The 24,397-nt window shown below is 37.4% G+C and overlaps 1 protein-coding gene across 1 annotated transcript in view; it reads left to right on the forward strand.

Moving 5' to 3' along the window:
- Positions 1 to 24,397, forward strand: part of FAM160B1 (family with sequence similarity 160 member B1) — a 35,851-nt gene that overhangs the window by 4,982 nt on the left and 6,472 nt on the right. The window contains exons 2-14 of the mRNA XM_032608249.1: positions 2,675 to 2,753; positions 7,088 to 7,257; positions 8,961 to 9,065; positions 9,506 to 9,628; positions 14,112 to 14,405; positions 14,581 to 14,777; positions 16,114 to 16,228; positions 16,808 to 16,884; positions 16,970 to 17,162; positions 17,346 to 17,515; positions 17,897 to 18,040; positions 18,927 to 19,017; positions 21,052 to 21,195. Of these exons, the coding sequence (XP_032464140.1) occupies positions 2,675 to 2,753; positions 7,088 to 7,257; positions 8,961 to 9,065; positions 9,506 to 9,628; positions 14,112 to 14,405; positions 14,581 to 14,777; positions 16,114 to 16,228; positions 16,808 to 16,884; positions 16,970 to 17,162; positions 17,346 to 17,515; positions 17,897 to 18,040; positions 18,927 to 19,017; positions 21,052 to 21,195 (1,902 nt within the window). The remainder of the gene's footprint in view (positions 1 to 2,674; positions 2,754 to 7,087; positions 7,258 to 8,960; positions 9,066 to 9,505; positions 9,629 to 14,111; positions 14,406 to 14,580; positions 14,778 to 16,113; positions 16,229 to 16,807; positions 16,885 to 16,969; positions 17,163 to 17,345; positions 17,516 to 17,896; positions 18,041 to 18,926; positions 19,018 to 21,051; positions 21,196 to 24,397) is intronic.

Below are 24,397 nucleotides of genomic sequence, written 5' to 3' on the forward strand. Positions count from 1 at the left end.
AGAAGATGGGTAACTCGACAATTACAAACATGGGATAAGGGCTGGGAGAGAGTGAGCAGTCAGTCAGGGAGCGGGTGCCACAAAGTGTTCGGAAAGGACCGTAACCTCGGCAGGAAGTCTGGCAAGACTTCACAGAGAAAGTAATATCCAGGTTAGATATTCAGGTCAGTTTTTGGTCGAGATAGTGATCGATCGCATGAATTTTCAAAAATTTAATCTCTGTATTGTAAGAAGTTAACTCAAATTAGAATCCCCTCATGCTGATTCACACATCTTTTTTTTTTTAACCCAGAGCATAAATGTTTTTATGTAATGATAAAGCCTATATTTTGCATGTTATAATTTGAAATGAAAGAGGCAAGTTTACTAGGAAGTTTTACTTAAATAAGAAAATTTATTCATGTTTGAACAAGATTGTTACTAAATTATTAGCAACTTAGAACTGTTTCACTGTCTCCGTAAATAGGTTTCTTATTTAAAGCAAATTTCTGCAAGAGATTCACGAGTAAGCAACACCATCCTGCTTTGAATTTGACTGTAACAGCAAAGGCCCCCGACACAAGTCATTTAAGACCTCTGATTTAGTAACTTTCCTTGTAAATAGAGTTAAATCCCGTGGGTGAAATAATGTGGAACAAGGATGCTTTAATTCCATATATGCCCTGGAAATTCCCTTGGAAAAGTTTAACAAGTCATAATATTTACACATAAGAAAGTAGGTATATTTTTTGAAACACCAAATTTCATTTGGGTTTGTCCCAATTGTTAATACATAATTAATTAATAATAATTGTTAACACTACATAAAGTTGGTGTGTAAAAAACCAGGCCCAAAAAACAAGATAAATTTTATGTGTTTTGAGGAAGATTCTAAAAATAAGTAGCTGATTAAAACAGACTTTTTAATCTAAAAATTTCAGGAAGATTATTTTTCCAAGTTAATTCTTTCTTTCCTTTTTTTCTTTTTAATTGTTTTCTCAATCTCCTACAAGTTATTTCTTTCCCCATGTTCTTGAAGTATATAATCCCAAAGGTTTTAACTCCTTTGTTAAAGATCTTAAAGTCTTTTAAAATTTTTCATAGCATTCTATTTGGAAATGAGATGAATATTTACATTTTCTTAATTCAGTACTCTTCAGAGTGGTACGAATACACACATATGAAAAAGCTAGCATTAAGATGTTGATGGTTGCTGAAAATTTTTCAGGTCCATTTTCTTCCTAAGTACAGTTCATCTTCTGGATTGAAACACTTAAGACATCATGACCAATATTTATAATTTGCTCAAGAGTTTGGAAATTGTTGTGACAGGGTTTCGAACTTTGAGGTCCCTGCAGGAGACTCCAAGAAATCAAAATGGAACAAGTAGAAGTATAGGAGTGACATGACCTCTTAGGTCATCTGTTTAGATGAATATATGAAAATGGACGATTATGCTGCCATAGTTTAGGTTCCCAAAATAGAAACCTATTTGTTCTTTTTTTTTTTTAATAAATTTACTTATTTTACTTATTTTATTTTTGGCTGTGTTGGGTCTTCTTTGCTGCACGTGGGCTTTCTCTAATTGTGGCAAGCAGGGGCTAATCTTCGTTGCGGTGCGCAGGCTTCTCCTTGTGGTGGCTTCTCGTTGCGGAGCATAGGCTCTAGACGCATGGGCTTCAGTAGTTGTGGCTCGCAGGCTCTAGAGTGCAGGCTGAGTAGTTGTGGCACACGGGCTTAATTGCTCTGCGGCATGTGGGATCTTCCCGGACCAGGGCTCGAACCCGTGTCCCCTGCATTGGCAGGCAGATTCTTAACCAATGCGCCACCAGGGAAACCCGAAACCTATTTGTTCTTAAGAAAACTGGGTCAACTATGTACTTTCTGACCAGAATTTATTGATGATACTAGGACTGAGAGAGAGTTCTCTCTCTCTTTCTCTCACTCTTTTTAAGGACAAGAAAATGTTTTAGAAGGTACATCAAATCTTTTTCTATCCATTTAACACCCATTTGAAATACTTGTAAATTTGCTATGAGATGGCTGAAGGGATATAATTTTGGTCTTAAAACTTCTGAAATAAATTTCAAAATTAAAATGTAAAACATTTTTGACTTTGTGGAATTTAAATTGGTAGTATCTTGTTCATGTAGTTATTTTGCTAAAAATATGCACTGCCTAATCTAGGCTTAAAAAGAAAAGATTCACTTCTGTATGTCATTGAAAATCCAGAACAGTTTTAATCTGATTACAGGGTTGACTTTGGTGACTAATTACATAGCAACCTTTTTGCTGTCTTGCATTTCAAAGTCCTAGGTACAAAGATCCCTGGTTATCGATAATTCCATTTTACTGATACTTTAGTAATAGAATATTGTGTTGTCATGTAACACTGTTACTTTTGAAGCTATATGTATAGTAACTAGTGTCAGGGGAGGGGAAAAAATACCCAATACTATAATATAATAATAATGTTGATAAATGTGTTTGTCCTCTTTCTTAATAAATCATTTTTACTTTCTTGGATTTGACTCATTTTCTCTTTGATATTGACATAAAGAATCAAATTAAAGCTCACCCCTTATTCTTATGCTGCTTTTGCATCATTAGTAGACAAATACAGAGTTATACTTAATGGGAAACTTTTAATGCCATTTTCTTAATTGCTGTGGTCTTTTTGTTTGTGTTTGTGTAGCTTGCACCTTCTCTTCCTTTACAAGAAGATTTTGTTTATCACTGGAAGGCAATTACCCATTACTACATAGAGACTTCGGGTAAGAAACAATGCTAATATTAATTAAAAAGAAAATTTGTGAAATGCTAAAATACATTTCAAACTAGTTTTCAAAATTATTTTATATTAAACTTAAAAACAGTTTATTTTACTTTTAATTACTCTCATAGATTCATTCAAAAGTATATCTGTTGAACACCTACTACGTGTAAGCATTGTTCTAGGCACTGGGAAATATAACAATCAAACAGACAAAAATCTGTCCTAGCAGAGCTTATGTATTGATTGGGAGGAAGCGAACAATAAATAGACAAGTATACATAGTGTGTCAGATGATAAGTGCTAAGGAGAAGATGAAGCAGGCTAAAAGGGATAGAGGTGTGTGTTGGAGAGTGGGGGTCAGGGGCAGATGGCTCTTTAAGATTAGAGAAAGCCTTGTTGCCCCAGGTGACTGCTGAGCTGAAGTCTGAAGGAGGAGGAAGCAAGCCTGGGGGCACCTGGGGGAGAAGTTCCAGGAGAGCGCCCAGCGCACAAACCCTGAAGCTGGAGCGTGCAGCACTTGGCTTGTACTAGGAACCACAAGGAAGTGTGGCTAGAGCAAGTGGACGAGGAGGGAAATGAGAGGAGGTGACAAAAGACAGGTGAGGGTGCAGATTCACACAAGGCCTTGTAAGCCATTGTAAGGGCTTTGGCTTTTACTCTAAGACGGGAAGCCGTCAGAGGGTTTTGAGCGGAGGTGTAACATAATCTGTTTTAAAGGAATCACTTTGGCTTCTGTGAGAAAATTAGATGGGAAGTATGCAGAGGTGAAGCTGGCAGAACAGTTAGGGGACTATTGCAGTGGTCTGAGAGATGGCGGTGGCTCAGACTAGGGTGGAAGCAACTGTCCTCTGGGTATACTTTGAAGAAAGCTTTGTTGGTGCATTGAATATTGGGTATGAGAGTAAGAGTCATGGATAACTCCGAATGTTGGGGCTTAGGCAGTTGGAAAACTAGGAGGGCCACTCACTGAGGATGGGGAGACTGCTGGAGGAGCAGGTTTGTGAGGCACTGTGGACATGTTTAGTCTGAGACGCCCATTATATATGTGATTGGATATGTCAAGTAGACAGTCAGAAATAGGAATCTGGAATTTAGGGTAGAGGCCTAACCTAGACGTAGGGAATTGAGACTCATCAGCATGTAGTAGGATTTAAAGCCTTGAGACTGGGTGAGATTATCCAGGGTTAGCTAAGGATAGACGGAAGAGGGAAAGTGTTTAGGAACGAAGGCCCTGCAACTCAATGTTTAGAGATTGGGAAAATGAGAATGATAGCAAAGGAGATTTTGCTTTTGCCAGTTCGGTAGCAGACAGCCAAGAGAGAATGGTGTCCTAGAAGCTGGAGGAGGAGAGAAGGATCCAAGTGTCAAATGATGTCACGCTGATGAAGGCTGGGAACCGGTCATTGGATTCAGCCATGAGGAGCTCATTAGTGGTCTTGATAAGAGCTCTCTTAATAGCAAGGAAGAGAGAGGAGACCTGATTGGAGGAAGTTTCAGAGAAAATGGACAGAGAGCATATAGAGACAGTGTATGAAGACTGCTGTCTTGAGGAGTGTTAGTGGAAAGGGGGGCCGAGAAATGGAGCAGCAGCCACGGGGGAGATGTGGCATTGAGGGGGTTTTAAAGTTTTTGTAAAGTTGGAACATACTAGAACGATGTAGTGGAGAAGGACAGGTGGGTACGAGAGTCATATGAGATCATCTCTGAGCCATATCCTTAAGTTGGCAAGTGGGGTATGGGATCCTAGTGCATTAGTGGAGGCTTAGCCTTCATAGACTCGTGGACAGTTTATCCATAAAATTAAGGCAGAAAGAAGAACATATGGGTGTAAATTCAGGAAAGGGGTAGACATAGTATAGGGAGTCTTTGGAAGTTATTTTCTGGTTGCCTTAATTTTTCTTAGTGACTAGACTGAAGAGTGAATATGGGGAAATGTGAATAAATTAGGTCAAAGGTTGGCAAAATTTTTCTGTGAAGTGTCAGATAGTAAATATTTTAGGCTTTGTAGTCCATGCAGTCTCTGTCGCAACTATTCAATTCTGCCGTTATCGTGCAAAAGCAGCCATCAACAATAAATAAAAGAATGGCATTCTTTTGTTCCAGTACAACTTTATTAAAACAGATGGCAAGCCTGGGTTTGTCCCATGAGCTGAAGTTTGGCAACCTCTGAAGTAAGGAAATAGAGTAGCCTTGCTACATAGCACTGTGGGCTCCTTTGAGGAATGTATAGGTAAATGCTAGTGGATGTGCAGATTGGACACATGTTTTTTAACTGAAAGGAAACATGAAAAAAAAAAGTTGATCTGATAAGCTGAGGGGGTCATAGATAATTCTTCTTTAAAAGAAAGGACTTCTTCATATTTGTATAGTAAGTGAAAATCAGACTATCTATATCTATATATACACCTTTAAGTGTAAAATATAATTTCTACCTTAATTTGGATGTTTAGACAGCAGATCTACAGAAAAGCTTTTTGAGAGGAGCTGCCTTTTTCAAATGGACTATTCTTAGCCCTTGTGAAGTTTTCACCCCTCCATGGTCTTAAGGAAATGCTTTACAGGAAAGCCTGTGAGTTCTTGCTTTAAATGATTTTTTTTGCAGTCTCGTAGCAAAAACAAGTGTGTACATTACAATAAAGTATGGGAACAAAAAGGTGCATCAGGCACAGAGAGAGAAGGAAGAAGGGAGAAATAGGAGGCAGTGTCTGACCTGGGCTTTAAAGGATGAGCAGTAGGTTTGAGGTAGATAAGGAGGGCAAAGGCATTTCAGATAGAAGGAATAGCTTATGCAAAGGCACAGGGATCTAAACATGGTTTGGGATGAGAGTGGACAGCAGAAACTAGATCTTCTTGAGAGCTAGGATTTTAATCCTGTCAAGTCGAATTTACAGTTTATTTATTTCTCAAAAAAAGTCTTTTTATTTTTCTCCATAAATAAGTGTAATCAGACCATGCTTAAATATGCATTCTTTCCTGGAATGTTTATATAAAGTCTGCAGTAGAACAGGTGAAAAAACATTTTTAAAAAGCAGATTTCAAATAAAATTACACACTTTTTTATTAGCCCTAGGCTACTCATTTTAGAAGAATATGAAGTAAGACATCATAAGTTAACATTTCTTGAATTCTTACTATGTTCTAAGGCACTGGGCTTTACACAGAGTATTTCGTTGAAATCATACGACAGCACTTCCTGGTGTTGATTAACTCCATTTTATAGATGTTGGTGCTGAGGCTTAAACAGTTTGCCCAGGTCATCCAGCTAAAAGTGACAGAGCCAAGATTTGAATTCAAGTTGTCCAACTCCAGGTCTCATGCTCTTAACAACCGTCCCGTACTATATCAAATTTGGTACATATATGTCCTCCTGGGGAACAAGAGTGACTCTTCTCTTTCCATTGTTTTCTCCATAAGGCTTTAGTATTATCGTTTAGTCTGTGTGTGTGTGTGTATATATAATACATACATGTGCATATGCACAGACAAAGCTTTAAATCATCAGATACATAGTATACCAGTATTGTATAGTATAAACTGTAGCAGTACTAAGTAAAGGAGAATAGAGACGTAAGTAGAGACGTAAAAAAGAACTTGTCATTCCCTAATATATTTTGTAGTTAGACATTCTATAAAACTTCACATTTTATTGAGAGTAATTTAACCCTTATGTAATAAAGATAAGTTAATAAAACCATGTGTTTTTGATATATAAAAAGTATCCATGAATTTTTATTTTGAAAAATCAATATTTTATAAGAATTCTCCTGAGAAGCAGCTTTTACTTTGGAAGTAGGTATCTGCTAATGAGAGGAGATGTCAGAAATTTTTAATAGAGGGATTTTCTTTGGGGTCCTCATGTTTTCAAATCTGGAGATGAATTGGGGACAGTAAGTGCATTGTTACAAAGCAGTGTAGCAGTGATCAAAAACAGAACCTGTCCTCTCCTCATATCCTACGTTATTCAGCTTAACGTTCACGGCCAACCTGTTTCTATATAAAGAGACCTAAAGTTTAGATCCTGAAACTGGCTAATTGAAAAAAATTTTTTTAATTGTAAGTGGGTACAAAATTCTGATGTTACTTATATTTTTTCTGATCGTGTTCCCATTCCCCATATAAATGGCTCCTTTTCTGAATTACTTTGCGTGAATATTAGCTTATAGACTATCTTTCAGAATATAGATTGTTTTTGAATAAGATATAAGCCTCACTTAAGTGTGTGTAGTTCAGATTTTTCTGTTTGAATAGGAACAGGGAAATATAAAGAGTATTTTAGGTGCAAATGTGCAGATAAAAATGTTTGAAAATTTGATGAATGTTTTTATTGTTTAGATGATAAAGCCCCAGTGACAGATACAAATATTCCATCTCATCTGGAACAGATGTTGGTTATCTTGATACAAGAAGAAAGTGAACGGGAATTTGGAGAGACGGGGCCATGTATGGAATATTTACTTCATCACAAGATCTTGGAAACATTATATACCTTAGGGAAAGCTGATGTAAGTTCCTAATCCACGTGACGTTCTTGGGCATGTAATATATGTGTTCATGTCTTAGAGATAAAGAAGCTGCCAAGCACTAAATTTAATTGTAGGGTTGTGTATTAAGTATGGCAGGATTCAAGTCAGTATGTGGAGAAAAAAGAAAATTGTATGGCCTCTGTGAACATGACTTTGCATAGATATAGCGAAGCTCCCAAACGCTCTAGACAACAACTGGTACTCAGGCTGTTTAGAATTACAGTGTAAACGTTTGTGAAAATAAACTCAAGTGCAGACGCTCAGAATCAAAGGAAATGAATAGGAACCCAGTGCAAATTGGGTTACAAAAATAGGAAGTATTTTTCATAATCCTGAAAGAAAATGTCACTGATTATTCTGACATTAACTCTGCTGATGAGTGGAGCCAGTTTCAAGTAAGTCTCTTTGGTGAATCTTCCTCCTCTTTAAAAACTAGGAGGTGATCATCAAGGGGCCTCCCCCAGCTCTAAAAATCTGTGGTTCTGTTCTGTGAATTTCTGTAATACATGATGTGAAAATCAAACTAGAAAAACCCCAAACTAATAGACATGTTTAAACACCAGATAGAATTATGAAGTAGTATTGAAGACAGTTTCCTTTTAACTAAATCTGTAATACTCCATTTCATTTCTAGGTTAAATTCATTCTATTTATATTTTCTAGGCAACATGTTTGCTCCCTAACATCCTCCGATTCATTCCCCTCCTGCCTTCTTTTTCCTGTTCTGTGGAGAGAGGGGTTATGCAACATTATACTGAACAAATATTAATTGACTTTTGAGCAAATATTAGTAATTATGCTACTAGGAAATTTAGTTTGATATTGGTGGTTATAAGTATGGTGTTTCACCTGAATAATTGAAGGTCTTTGCTATCTTAAGATATTATTGTGCTTAAGATTATAGCTAATGCTATTTCCAGATAACGTGTCTATGATGATGTTTTGGAAATACTTCTTTTGTGACTATATTTTGAATCTGAGGCAGAATAAGCAGGTTAACTATAGAACGTATAACCTTGTTAACTCATACTCTCTTAATCTACAACATGAGTAATCGTCAGGTTTACCTACTTTTCAGCAAATATTTAAAACAATTGGCATGTTATCAAAACTTATTTATTAAATATTCATTGCCTATAATAATCATAATGTAAATAATTTTGCAACTAATTTAGAAAAGCGTTGTTAGAATAAATCACAGCAGTTTATACATAGGATTCCTTTATTTACATTGTATGTGTTAGAAGGCTTTATTACTCCTACACATGTATGATGGAAGGTTATCGATTACCTGTCATTAGTGTAAGCGGTAAGATTCTGCCTTTGCTTTGGCTGGGGAGTTTCCTGTTAACCTAGCATTTAGACTATAAACAGGTTGGCATTGCCTGAACCAAACTCCAGTCTCCATGGCACGTTATCACCAGGCTATTTGTAATTACATCGGCTTGTGGTCTCATATGCTACATTATAGTCCCAGATGTGATTTTATTTATACAATATCAGTCAGTAATAATATGATGGAGAATTTTATTCTGATAAAGTCATTAACTGGCTAATTGCATTGATTTTTGAAGGTGGACTATATTCATGTACATTGCCGCTCCTATTTTTTAAGCTTTTGAGTAAGTATGTTTGCGTTGTCTGTTTTTTTCTTGTTTGCTTTTCTTTTCTCCTACCCCTAGTGTCCTCCGGGGATGAAACAGCAGGTTTTGGTGTTCTATACCAAACTTCTGGGGAAAATCCGGCAGCCACTGCTTCCACATATTAACGTGCATAGGCCAGTGCAGGTATTTTGTTCCCTTTACACAAAACTTTTTAGTTTGCTTCTTTTCGTATAGAAATAATTTTATATGGTTTTTCTAAAATAACATGCAAATTAGCAGATACTTGAGCTTTCTTTATGCATGACGATGTATTAAATGCACTTCATGTCTTTATATTTCTCTTTTAAAATTTTATACATTAATTTTACCATTTACTTATTTCCATGACATCTCAAGGAGAGTTTATTATATAACTCCTTAAGTTTTTAGAGTAGCATATTTGAAAGACCTACTACTAGCAAATGTATTTTGATAGAGGTGATTGTAAATAGTGTTCTTTCTGAAAACTGCAAGGTATTTGCATTATTTGAAAATTTTAAATATCCTGAAGGTAAATGAATGGCTGTTTACATGTTTATAAAAAGTAACCTAAGTTTAAACATTTGTTTTAAATTTTTTGACAGAAATTAATTCGACTGTGTGGTGAAGTCCTTGCAACGCCAACAGAAAATGAAGAAATTCAGTTTCTCTGCATTGTGTGTGCAAAGCTGAAACAAGATCCCTACCTGGTTAATTTTTTTCTGGAGGTATGGTATCCTTCTTGTCAACCTTCAAAGTATGTGTGTATTAAAATTATTATGAGAATTGAATTCTGTGAATAATATTAGGAGGAATTACTTCTTTGGGAATCAGATAGCTTGTTTTACTTCCCAGAATTTTCATTTAAGAGCACTGTCTTATTTTAACCTGAAATCTCCTGAGAAAAACGATTCTCAAAGAATGTGATTGAGCCAGATGTATGGGGCGGTATAGGGGCTGGACAAATACAAAGCCAAGGCTTAGTACAGCTTGAAGGGCAAATCAGGGAGAGAGAAGTCACGGGAATTTATAAGCTATCATATTTTCAGCCAGGCTTGCTCAAGTGCAGAGTGTGGGTAACTTGACCTGGGGTAAGGATGGTGTGTGCAGATTTGGACATGATGCGAAGCGTCATGAGTTACCTCCCCACCCTCATGTAGCAGTTGGAATTGCTCTACTATCTTGTACTATCTTTTCATAGCTGTAGTCACCAAATCATAGTTTATGTAAATCAATTGACATTTAGATTTTATTTCCAGTTTTAAATTAGAAAATAACTTTTATGTATTTCCTGCTTTCATTTAATTTTTTTCAGCAGTGAAGTCATTTAGGAATATATTAGAAAAAATGTGTTTTTTTAGTTAAAAAAAAGTTTTTTCTTCTTTTTTTTGTTTTTTCAGATTGAGGTATAAGTTAGGGTACAGTTCAGTCTTTCTGATCCACCATCCTATGAGTTTGACAAACACAGCTGTGTAACCACCAACACAATCAAGATATGCAGTAGCTCCATCATCTTACCATATGTCCTTTCCTGGTCATCCTGTTTCCACCTCTGCCCCAAGCAGTCATTGATATGTTTTCTGTCCCAAGTTTTCTCTATTCCAGAAAGTCATAAAAATATAATCAGCCTTTTGAGTCTGGCTTTTTTTACTTCATATAATGCATTTGAGAGTCATCCATGAGTTTGGTCCTTTTCATTGCTGAGTAGTATTCCACTGTATGGATGTACCACAGTTGTTTATCCATTCACCAGTTGAAGGACTTATGGGTTGTTTCCAGTTTGGGGCAGTTATGGATGAGGCCACTGTAAACATTCACAGATTTTTGTATAGATTTAGATTTTCATTTCACTTGAGTAAATACCTCAGAGTAGGATTTCCGTATCATGTAGTAAGTGTATATTTGCAAAACTCGTCCCAAGTGGGTTTTTCATTTTGCATCCCATGGACACTGTATGAGAGTTCTGTTGTTCCGTGTTCTTGTCAGAGTGGGTGTTGTCAAGTTTTTTTGTTTTGTTTTTAAAACTTTTAGCCGTTTAATAGATGGGCTCATTTTTAATTCACTTTATTTAATAAGTAATTCAGGATCTTATTCTGCACTCTTATTGGAGGTAGGTAAGCAATGAAGCTGCAAAATTGCATAAATTTAAATCTATGAATGCCTGATTTTCATGGTATGCATCATATTTTGAAAGTTTGCTTCAACAGGGCTGGAATAGCCTTATGATATAAATGTACCAAATATCTTGATTTGGCTAAGTGTGAGATTTTTCTTCTCAAAGTTTTTTACTAAAGTTTTCTTAGATACCTAAGTTACTTTATTTTTTTTTTAATTTTCATTTATTATATTTTGGCTGCGTTGGGTCTTCATCACTGCGTGCGGTCTTTCTCTAGTAGTGGCAAGCGGGGGCTACTCTTCGTTGTGGTACGTGGGCTTCTCATTGTGGTGGCTTCTCTTGTTGTGGAGCACAGGCTCTAGGCATGTGGGTGTCAGTAGTTATGGCACGCGGGCTCTAGAGTGCAGCCTCAACGGTTGCGGTGCACAGGTTTAGTTGCTCTTGTGGCATGTGGGATCCTCCCGGACCAGGGCTCCAACCCGTGTCCCCCGCATTGGCAGGCGGATTCTTAACCACTGAGCCACCAAGGAAGTCCTGATACCTAAGTTACTTTAGATGCAGTAGATTTTTTTCCAAGCTCATAAGCATTAAGGAGTTTTTCTCAGAATCTCCGAAACTTGTTTCAGAAGTACACAGCCATAGATCAGAAGCAGAGAAAATTTGCAAGCATATGTATGCCTGCCTGTTTTCAGAGGAACATTTACATTTAGACCTCAACACCAAGAACACCTTTCTGATAGTGTCGTGACTGCTGTAATGCAGCATGTTTATAGCACATACTTCTCCAAAGCACGAGGTGGTAGGTATCTCCATTTTCTGAACTGATCGGACTACTAATACGCTTTTAATGGCAGTTATTACAGTCTCCCTAGCATTAGAGTTATTTATATGCATTTTATTTTTTCTTCCTGGTCAGTAAGCTCCTTGAGGACAGGGACTCTATCTCATTAATCTTTAGGTCCCCACAGCTTCTCTGGTATCTAGCACAATGCATAGTAACTTTAATTAACTCTTATTGAATGAATGAATCTTTAGAGAAATGCAGCTTTATTACTGGTAAGTAACAGTAATAGAAGTACTTTGCAGTTCTTGAGCATGTATCCCCTGAAATCTAATCTCTCTGTTCATTTATATCAGCTAATAGACACATTTGCTGTGAATTAAGTGCAGATAGTAGATAAGTTAGAAACATTTTTGCCCTAAAGGAGTTTGTAGTCTGGTGATGAGGGTAAGACTAATGTTCAGATACTGTAATCTAAGGTAGAGTAAGGTGAGTATCATAAGAAAGATACCCCCTAATGCCCCCTAAATGTTCACAGGATGAAGAGATTACATCGGCCCTGGTCATTAGGACAGGCGGCATGGAAGCGGTTGTCTTTGAAATGAGCCTTGACAGTTGTTTAGATAGGAAAGGGTGAGCATAAGTAAAGGAGTGAAGATATGAAAGTCTGCGGTGTGTTCACATAGTTTAATTAGGCCATGTGGTAAGAAAAGGGCCTAGACAGATAGGTTGGAATTGTCAGAGGCTTTGAATGGCAGGATGAAGAGTTTGTACTTGCTTGCAGAGCTTTTTCAAAATGCAGATTCCTTGGAGGTTCCACCTCCAGATATTCTCATTCTGCAGGTCTAGGTGAGACCCAGGAATCTGCATTTTTATCAAGCCCCACAGAAGACCACAAGGCCGACAGTCCTGAGTCACACTTTGAGGAACACTAGGGAGTGAGTGCTGTTCTAGGGTTATTCTTCCTCTTGCCATTCTTATCCCAGATGCCACTCCCAACAATAGTATTAACATTTTAGGCGGAATAAAATATTTTACATTCATAGAGACTATGATATGGAATTGACTTTATAGGAAATACGGAAGTTGTTTGGGATATTCATGGAGTTCCTCAGCATTGTTTTCTTTTAATATATGTGCTCTGAGCTCAGTTTCTCAAGAAGATTGGTCTAAACTCTACTTTTAATAGTAATAAAAGTGATTTATAATAACTGTCATACAATTTTGGAAGTAGAACTTTGAGTTCATTCAGCATTTAATGCACTTCTGTGATGGGTGCAACACTCTGATAGGCCCTGCAGAGAAGCGGGTTTATGATGAATTCTAACTTGTGAGAGTGATTTGACTTTTGCTCTTATGTTTAAATGCAAAGCAAGATACTTTTACCTGGAAACTAAAGATTTGCTTCAGTTTAGCTTCTTTTTGTGTTTGGGTGTATGTGGTGGGGGGAAGGGTCACAATATTTCAAGCAAATCTTAGTGTTATCCTCAAAAACACGAGTAAGAATGCCCTCAGAGTGTTGATTTATATTTACAGAGCAGAAGTATAAGGAAAAAACAGAAAAATCTTCTTAGAAAACTGGTTTTAGAAGAGTCAACATTGGGGCAATGGATTTTTAGTAGCCCAGTGATTAGAAAACAGTTAACTGCAATTGAAACTTCTTGAATCTTTTTTTCCCTCACTAACATCAGTTGTTTTCAGTAGTAGTCAAATAGTTATCGCTAATGTTGTTCATTGTTTATCGTCGGTGTAAAACAGTTTGTAGATCGTGTTCTGAAGAGTATCAGAAATGCCTATGTAATTTTTTTTTTAACATCTTTATTGGGGTATAATTGCTTTACACTGGTGTGTTAGTTTCTGCTGTACAACAAAGTGAATCAGCTATACATATACATATATCCCCGTAGCCCCTCCCTCTTGCGTCTCCCTCCCTCCCACCCTCCCTATCCCACCCCTCTAGGTGGTCACAAAGCACCGAGCTGATCTCCCTGTGCTATGAGGCTGCTTCCCACTAGCTATCTGTTTTACGTTTGGTAATGTGTATATGTCCATGCCACTCTCTCACTTCGTCCCGGCCTCCCCTTCCCCCTCCCCACGTCCTCAAGTCCATTCTGTACGTCTGAAACACCTGTGTAATTTTAAAATATCTAAAACACAGTTTGTTTAAGTCTGGGTGTTTTCATTTGTCACAACACGTATCCATTGCTACAGTGGCTAGATATTGAATGTTAATTATAGAAAAACTCATTAAAATATGATTTCTGTTACATGAGGCTTTTGCCGTGAATCTTACAAAACATGTATTCCTTTTCAGAACAAGTTTAAATCACTGGCTTCTAAAGGAGCACCAAATGCAACTTCAGAAGATGTATTAAAAGGTCAAGATTCCTTGTCAACAGATACAGGACAGTCCTGTCGGCCAGAGGAGCCGTCTGGTGCTTCTGGAATGGAGCACACAGAGTTAGAAGACGAGCCTCGTGCTCAGATGGATGATCTGTCCACAGGCTTGGACAACCTCAGCATCGCTGCACTGCCAGAGGCCACAGTTGTTCGTCCAAACCAGGATTACAACTTAGTGAATTCTTTGTTAAATCTTACTAGAAGTCCTGTGAGTCATCTGCTTTACCTTTTTTCCCTCTAACATAATCTCAGTTATTTGCATAGAGAAAAAAATCTATTTTCATTTTGGTGTAAAACTTTAAATCCGTTTAAGTTGAATTTTTCCAAACACACTGATGTATGTCTAATTCAAGCATTGAAGAGGTATGTGTCTTTCCCCTCAGGATGGCCGAATAGCTGTGAAAGCCTGCGAGGGCTTGATGCTGTTAGTGAGTTTGCCAGAGCCAGCGGCCGTCAAGTGCCTCACGCAGAGCACCTGCTTGTGCGAACTGCTCACAGACAGGCTGGCCTCTCTGTACAAGGCCCTACCTCAGTCAGTGGACCCCTTGGATATTGAAACAGTGGAAGCAATTAACTGGGGGTAAGAGCTGCTATTTCTGTTTTCCCATAAAAGTGACTTCTTAAACCTACGCTTTTAAATCCATTTCCATTTTGCAATGATAGAAATCTTTAGTTTTGAAAAATACAGCATTGCTAGTGAACATTAAACAAGATTGTGTTTTGAGGCTTGTTTTAAAATTTGTTATCAGGAATGAATTGGCGTGGGAACAGTCCATCTGTTACATAGTTAAGCTATTTTCCCTCTGTTAATAGTGATCAATTATGACCTTAACTGTGTTAAGATCAATAACTTTATCTGACTATATATATATTTTTTTTTTTTTTAATTTTTTTTTTGCGGTACGCGGGCCTCTCACTGCTGTGGCCTTTCCCGCTGCGGAGCACAGGCTCCGGATGCGCAGGCTCAGCGGCCATGGCTCATAGGCCCAGCCGCTCCGTGCCATGTGGGATCCTCCCGGACCGGGGCACGAACCCGTGTCCCCTGCATCGGCAGACGGACTCTCAACCACTGCGCCACCAGGGAAGCCCATCTGACTATATTTTTTAAAAAACAAAAAACCCTGAGAGAAGGGATCTTCTCTTTTATAAATCAGCTCCACTGCCCCTGGGGCAGTCTCATAGTTCATGGCCTGCCTGTGTGGAACCTTGCCTCCTACCTCTTTGTTTCACCCCTTCCCCCTAGCTTTTAGGGCTCCCCCCTTGATTCTCATATGAAAATATGATTACTGAGGAACATTTATAAGTTATTAAAAACTGTAAAGCAGCATAAATAAAATTACCCATAATCCCACCACCTGTAAGCAGTCTAACATTTTGACATAATAACCTGTTATTGTTTCTCTGTGCATTTTTAACCCTGCTTTGGTTCTTACTTGTTTTTTTCCACCCTGTATTCTGTTAACATCTGCCAGACTCACTTGTTAACTTTACTACTGGGTGGTACTTTAAGGCAGGAAGAGAAGCAAACCATTTATTTCTTCTTGCAGTTCCTTCTTTATGTTTCTTTCCTTCCATCCTAGTGGCTGAGAACCTCCGACTTTTCATTTCTGTTACTTGGTCAAATTTATGGTGGAAATATGAGGACCTATCTCAATAGTTTTTCTGCTGCAGCTCCATTCTGCTTCAGTCTCTCTCCACTTAATGAGTGAAAATTATTCACAACTTTCATTTAAAAGGTTTTCTCTTATCTGTGGCTTTTATTTATAAAACCCTCTTCTGATTGACATCCAGCGTCGCCTGTGTAAATGTATCATATACTGTGTGTTCATTCACATGCCTTCATCTCCCCTTTTGTACTGAACTGGATTAGTGCTTTCGGATAACTTTGGACTTCAAATTTCTTCTGTGTCCTATAGCTTGGACTCATATAGTCATAAAGAAGATGCTTCCGCATTTCCAGGAAAACGAGCCTTAATTTCATTTCTCTCCTGGTTTGATTATTGTGATCAACTCATAAAGGAAGCACAAAAGGTTTGAATATTTGTTGTTTTTTACTGATAACTTAAAACTGTAAATATCAACTAAGTAAAATTTGGATCCTCAATTTATATTTTTGAATACGTCTTAATTGTCTTAGGATAGCACAGTTAAATAAATAAAATGAAATAAACCCCAAAAAAGTGTATATATACGTCTGTGTGTGCGTGTGTGTGTGTGTGTGTGTGTGTGTGTGTGTGTGTGTATTACAGCTCTGGAATAAATCGAAGTTCAAGTTCTGCCCATATGTTTCTTTAAGTATTATAGCATAACCCTTCACAAGGTAACATTGGCCTCCCTCCATTTCTCCTCTTTGGGGAGATGTTAATACAATAAGTGACTGGGATAATATTTTTATCCTGTTTGTCTTTGTTCTTGGAAATTTAGATAACATGTAAAGGACCCAATAGCTAATGTCTAATCTAGGTTTATATGCCATCAACAAGATGGTCAGTAGGCAAGTTTTTTTTTCACATTAATTCAGATGGAGAGTGCAAACTGGCTTAACTGATGTTATAAATTAATCTCTTTCCCATTTTAAAAAAAGATAATGATACTTAAACTATGTTCTAGACTGCTGCTGTCGCTCTTGCCAAAGCTGTTCATGAAAGATTTTTTATTGGTGTTATGGAACCTCAATTAATGCAAACGTGAGTGGCCTCTTTACTTAAAAAAAAAAAAAAATCACTGTGTTCATGTTATTTTTGCCCACTAATTACGTGTTTGTTTTGCCAGTTCTGAGATGGGGATTCTGACATCAACTGCTCTGCTTCATCGCATTGTTCGGCAAGTAACCTCTGACATTTTGCTTCAAGAAATGGTGTTTTTCATCCTTGGAGAACAGAGGGAACCAGAAACTCTGGCAGAAATCAGCAGACATCCTTTAAGACATAGGTTAATTGAACATTGTGATCACATATCTGATGAGGTAAGCTATGTAAGGGTTTAGAATTGGACTTAGATTCTTTGACATACTGACTTTGATGTACTTGTGATGTTTTGAATATAGCCTCTTTTTTTATGTGGCTTTTTATTTTGAAAGTTGCAAGCGTGAAGCAGAATAGTTCGTTTAAACTATTTTTCAGTTACTCTTTATCATTTTGGGTTTCAGATAAGCATAATGACATTAAGAATGTTTGAACATCTTTTGCAAAAACCCAATGAGCACATTCTTTACAACTTGGTCCTAAGAAATCTTGAAGAAAGAAACTATACAGAATATAAACCTGTGTGCCCAGAAGATAAAGATGTAGTGGAGAATGGGTTAATAGCAGGAGCAGTGTAAGTTTCTGTCCAACTCTGTGAGTTCAGCATTTCATATAGAATCATAATTTTCTCCCCTCTTATTTCCCTTCCTTATTCTTAAAAAAAATACCTCTAACAGTTTAAAAGTTTTTTAAAGATAAAATTTAGATGTCCTGATTTTATTGTCCCTTTAAATTACAAGTGGCAGTATATAGTCATTAAACCTAACAAAATCATTATAGCCTTGAGTTTGATGTTAGTATAAAATGTTAATTTCTCTAAGAAATATAAATACATTCATTCCTTAATTCTTGTATTAGCAAAATCATGTAATGTTTTCTAAGAACATAGCAGAGAATCTTTTGGTTTAGAAACTATAATAAAATTTTTTTTTATACATCGTTAAATTAAACTTAGAGATCTGGAAGAAGATCCTTTGTTTACTGACATTTCACCAGATAACACTTTGTCAAACCAAGAGTGGCTTAGTTCTTCACCTCCTGCTTCTCCAGACCACCCCAAAAATGATGGGAAAACAGAAGTCCATAAAATTGTAAATAGGTGAGTTGCTATATTAATTTGACTTACATCTCTTTTACTTATTTTTATAACAGTGTAATACCTCTGCTCCTTGATCATTATAGAGATATGTTATGAATTCAGTCTTCCCTTCTTTAAAATCTTTAATGTCAGCTTTTTGAAATGCTTATGTAGCTAGTGACGGCCTAGGGGCAACGATCCATACAAAAGAGAAAAGCTCCAGCGTAGTAGTGGTTAAATAAATCTTCAAGGTCCTCTACTTATTTTTAATGTAAAATATTTTAAGTAATTCCCAGTTGGAACAGCACTGAGAATTTCCAGTTTGGCAAATTGAACTTATTAGCCGTGTACTCACATGTGTTAAGCCGAGGGCTATTCCTTTTTTTTTTTTTTCTTTTTTAGCGTTTTTATGTTGTTGTTTCTTTTTAAGTGCCCTTTCCCGGCAATTTTCTTCTTTTCCTTCCTTTGCAATCCTGTCGCTGATTATGCCTGGTGCTGGGAGGTGACTTTAGAGAAGACTGCATGTGGTGTAAGATGCACGGTTTAGGGTGCATGAAAATCGAAGGTTCAGTTACTTAAAAGCCAGGTTCCTGAGACTAACAAATTTCACGGCAATCAATCATTGTCCTGTAATGTAAAAAGAGTCAAGTCTTCTTGTGCTTGATTCTACTCTTAGTGGAATGAGTAATTTTTAAATAAAACCTTTAAAATAATGACAGTATTTAATCAGTGAATTGTAGTGCTGATTCAAGATTAAGTACTTACGAATATACAATTTTACTTTTCAAGTTTCCATTTGCATTAATACTTGGCTAAACTGAAGATATTGCTAGGTATTTTAACACATATAGAGATGTTGAATTGGGAGAGTATTCGTATTATTGATTATGGCATTTTTTCATTTAAGTTTTCTCTGTCTGGTACCGGATGAAGCAAAATCATCCTACCATGTTGAGGGCACTGGATATGACACCTACCTCCGAGATGCTCATAGGCAGGTAAGAGAAGTAACTAGTTTTTGACACGCAGTCTAATAAGAATGCACACACATTGTCACATTGCCCACAGTCGTTTCTCCAAAGGTTTCCCTTTCTCTGCAAGACCTGAACTCCACTCTCACCACTTGAACTTTTTGCCAGTGACCTGACTTTGCGTTTCACTAACTGTGTGTCTCTATCTCAAGATTTCTTTATGGTCCCTTCCCCACCACCCCACTCCTTTTCTTCCCTTTCTTCCTGCCCTTGAAATTATATGTCCCCCAAATCCTTTCCCCTGCTAATCTAAAACATGATTTTTAAATAATTCTACCCACCGCCCACCATGGCCCACAGGCTATATACCCTTTCCTCTTCACTGTTGATACTCATCAGTAATTCACAAGTGCTGGCTCTTCATCCCTTGCATCCCAGCTTTCCACCTCACTGAAAGTACTTTCTCAAAGGTCTCCTCTTAGTTATTAAATTAAATGGCCTTCTCTCAGTCATCTTTCCCCTCTGTAACATTTTACATTTTTACCAAATTCCAAATTTTGAAATGTCTCAAGTCAGAAAAATATACATTTAATTTTCATTTAAATCCTTTAGGTTGAAGTGTGCTCTTATTGATAATTAACCTGCATGCGCTTATCGTTAATTCATGATGCTTTAAGCCTGAATTCAAGTCCACATTACTATGTGAATAACTAGAGTAATGCAAGTACATTCATGTAACAATAAAATAGAGGCAATAAAAGTAGTACCCACCTCAGTAGTACTGATTGGATTTTTAAACTGCTTTGATTCTTTCTGTAATGTTTCATTTCCATATTCTGATTACAGTTATGATTGTTTCAGAAATATTTGACAAGACACAAAAAGAATAAAAAAAATTTACACTATTACTTTCTAGCTCAGAATTTCAGAAGTGTTAGTATAAAAATGCTTTATTAATATTGGGGTGTGGTTTTATAAAGAAAATTTTCTATTGAAAGACAAATAGTTTAAAACTCAAAATCTTGAAGAAGTTTGTTTTTTAATCATTTTTAATATGTTTTTCTTTTAAAAGTTGAAGTTAGTGCTTTGTGTAAGAATATGTTTTAATCTCAGTTAATTTGTAAACTAGAGATGATAAGGTAATTTTGCTTTATTGAATAAGGAAAATCTGAAAAGGGAGAAAATATGGAAGAAAACTATGCTCTAAATTTCTTTTGTTTAAATTCAAGTAAATTACATGTCAGGGAAGCCTTTAAAATTTTCTTTTTATTATAAGAGATATTCTTGAGCTTATAAAAATCCATATTGTGTATCCTGCTGATAAACTGTGTAGTGAGGACCAGTTTCCACTTATTTCCAATCTGTCACTGACCAATGCTTTTGTAAAATATAAAAAAATGAAAAGAAAAAACACAAAATACAAGCCCTGATTATTTTATAGATTGAACAGATGTAAAATTTACTCAGTGAAATTGCAAGAGAAGTTTCTAAACTTGCTCTTAGTTTTTGTACTCGTCTCAAGAGCAGTGGTAGGGAACAGTTTTCGGACGACACTTAGAGCAGCCCTGTTTCCTCCTGGCAGTCATGGCAACGTGCCTGGGTTAAACACATCGTAGCAAAGTCAGGTTTGCCTTCTCAGGTGCTGTGTATCTGTTCCCCTATTTTATATATGATATATATTTTAGAATAGATTTGAAAATGTGGCTAAGACTTGCTTTGCTTTTTAAATACTCGCTAAATCTGTGACAAGAATAAGTAAAAGTTTGAACTCCTCTGAAGGAAAGAGCATAAGCTCAGCAGTGAAAGGGGTACTTTGGTAAAGTTAAAATCTGCCTGCTTTCGCATCAAGGTGCTGGGACTGGTGGTTGTGACCTGACCTTGTGCCTCTCTCCAGTCAGTGTGTTATCTGGGTCATCCTTTTCCCCTCTTCCATGGCACCTCACACTAGCAGACACTTAGCATTCAAGCAGATTTCTATGCCTATTTGGGAAAATTATTTCTATTTAATCTCCATTTGTTTTTGTTCAGTTCTTCTTTAATGATCCAAATATTTCTCCCTAGTTCCGGGACTACTGTGCTGTCTGCTTAAGATGGGAGTGGCCTGGGTCTCCAAAAGCATTGGAAAAGTGCAATTTAGAAGCAGCTTTCTTTGAAGGTCATTTTTTGAAAGTTTTATTTGACAGAATGGGAAGAATTCTTGATCAGGTAATACGTTTTTGTTTGTTTGTTTTAAAATTTATTTATTTATTTTTGGCTGTGTTGGGTCTTCGTTTCTGTGCGAGGGCTTTCTCTAGTTGCGGCAAGCGGGGGCCACGCTTCATCGCAGTGTGCGGGCCTCTCACCGTCGTGGCCTCTCTCGTTGCGGAGCATAGGCTCCAGACGCGCAGGCTCAGCAGTTGTGGCTCACGGACCTAGTTGCTCCGCGGCATGTGGGATCCTCCCGGACCGGGGCACAAACCCGTGTCCCCTGCATCGGCAGGCAGATTCTCAACCACTGTGCCACTAGGGAAGCCTAGTAATAAGTTTTAAAATATTAATTTCCATATTATTTTGTTACCATTCACCATGAGTTCTACTCACATCTTAGTTTACATCTTCAGTCAGGTAGTTTTATTGTTTTCTTTTTCCACTAGATGACTTTTTCATAAAGCTAGATTGCCAACAGCTGGTGGGTTTCTGATGCATTCATTATGTTACAACTTTTATTTGGCCTGACAGCTGTTACAGAGTTGTATGTTGACTTCTCATTGTAGGTCATTGTCTTAATAACCTTAACGCCTTTCGGCGGTGCCGGGAGCGCTTTCTTAGAAAGCCTTGTAGTTAGTACAGATACAGGTAGAGTGAAACTTGTTAGGTTTAATTCAGAAGACCTTAAATGTCATTTCAAATCGAATCTTGAGAGCTCTGGTCTCACTAAAATTATGGGACAGTATCAGATGAACCTGCTTCTTCAGACAAAGAACTTGTGAATATACTCATTTTCAAATGGGGAGATGCAATTTAAAAAAGGTTAATTTACTTATTCCAAGGTAAATAAAAATCACCATTGGCCGGTAGGTTGCTCTGTCTCTCCCATTGATTGTCAGGAGAACTGAATTTGGGATTATATCAATAGAATCCCTCTCTCCGTCTCTCCTTGACATACAAAGTGACGATAGAGTTTTGAAATGTTTTATGCACTGGGATGGACACTTGAAGTAAAACAATCTGGCATTAAACTTGCCTCAACATGGAAACTGGGTTAGCCAATTTAGAATTAATTTAAAACTGTATATTAAAGTACTTGTTCATTTTAGCATTTTAGTTAAATGTTTATGTGACTGTAGGGAGTTATAAAAGAAATTTACTCCACAAGCAGGCTGTCTTCAATAACCAGAAAGCCAAATAAAGAAATGATAAGAAGTGTTTCACTGGGTTGGACTTCAGTCAGCCCTGTTTCTAATAGTAATCAATAAAGACAGAGTAAAGTCCTTTTTTTCTTTTAACCTCCTAACAACATGTGCTGAATTTCTAGTGTTTCATTGTTTGCTGATTGGTTTTTAATACTTAACAACCAAAGTATTTAAATCCAGCTACTGAAGGTATTACGCTGTAATGCATCACGGCTGTGTAAACCTCCCAGGTAATGGGGCTCATCAGTATGTTGTGTTTTTGTGCCGGTTCTCTTGGCATAGTTTGGATCTGATTAAACTAACACAGAAGAGACATTAACAATCAGTATTAAGTCAGTAATCTTTAGAAATTTTGACCGAAAACACTAACAAGGAATCTAAATTTTAAAAAGTAGTTTCTTTTTTTTTCTTGCGGTACGCGGGCCTGTCACTGCTGCGGCCTCTCCCGCCGCGGAGCACAGGCTCCGGACGCGCAGGCCCAGTGGCCACGGCCCACGGGCCCAGCTGCTCCGCGGCATGCGGGATCCTCCCGGACCGGGGCACGAACCTGTGTCCCCTGCATCGGCAGGCGGACTCTCAACCACTGCGCCACCAGGGAAGTCCTAAAAAGTAGTTTCTGAGTTGAGTGGAAAGATCCTCTCTGAATCCTCATCACACTTGAGCATTTTTTGCTGACACAAAAGGATTCTGTCGGAGACAGAATATCCCGAAATGCTTACAGTTCTTTTTCGTTCACCAGATAGCTCTTCACAGGGCAGAATCGATTCATACACAGTGTCTCACTTCTTCTTCCTAGAATCCTGAATGATAGGCAAGACAGTTCCTTGTATTATTGTATAAATGAGGAATCCTTAGTTTCAGTTCACGTGACTTAGTGGGCTGTGGAGCCTAGCCTCAAACCTTCTGTCTTTAAAACCCTTGATTTTCTAAGCCTTTTTGGATAAGGACATTATAATCGGATCTCAGAGAAAATCATGAGTCCTGGTGTGCCTAGTGTGCTTGGTTTAATTTCATTTTCTTTCTTTTCTAAATGTTTTTGCTGAAGGTGATGTTTGCTTGTATTTTCTTAGTACATATATACCCCTAATAGGATCAGGGTAACCAGGCTGGGATTAAACATTACTATGGATAATTAATAAAGTAGCTAATTTCTGCATGTATAATTGAGAAGTTATGACATCAGGTATTCATGACACTATTGTGTTGTCACAATGTTAGTTTTTGAAAAATATAGTGTGTTTAGTATTGTTTTTAACCTTAGTGATTTTAAAAAGATAGTAAAAACGCAAGTCCATAGCAGAATGTAAAGAATACCAGGGAGAATATAGGGAAGCCCAAGTTCTTGTCCCTGTTCTGACGGTGAAAAATCTGAATTTGGGCAACTAAACTTAGCTGTTTGTCACATTTTCTTATTGTTAAAGTGAAGTTGATATTACTTGACTTGCTTGTAAGAATTATCTGAAAAAAAAGCAATTTAAAATACTTTAAAAAATATAAAATCTTGTTAAATGCAGGTGTTATAAGAAATTTCTGAGAATATCAAGTTGTTGAGATTTTTTAAAATTTGACTTATTTCTTATTATTTTGACCATCTACATACTTGGCCTTTAATAAAAGGGTTGCGACTGAGTTTGCAGGTGACATCCGTATGCTTTTTTTTTTTGGCTGCATTGGGTCTTCATTGCTGCGCGTGGGCTTTCTCCAGTTGTGGCGAGCGGGGGCTCCTCTTGTTGGCAGAGCATGGGCTCTAGGCACACAGGCTCAGTAGTTGTGGCGCACGGGCTTCTAGAGCACAGCCTCAGTAGTTGTGGTGCATGGGCTTAGTTGCTCTGTGGCATGTGGGATCTTCCTGGACCAGGTCTCGAACCCGTGTCCCCTGTGTTGGCAGGCGGATTCTTAACGACTGCGCCACCAGGGAAGTCCGACATCAGTATGCTTTTTTTTTTTTTTTTTTTAATTTTATTTATTTTTGGCTGCGTTGGGTCTTCGTTGCTGCACGTGGACTTTTCTCTAGT

This window comes from Phocoena sinus, chromosome 16 (assembly GCF_008692025.1).
Source record: "Phocoena sinus isolate mPhoSin1 chromosome 16, mPhoSin1.pri, whole genome shotgun sequence".
Lineage (NCBI taxonomy): Eukaryota > Metazoa > Chordata > Mammalia > Artiodactyla > Phocoenidae > Phocoena > Phocoena sinus.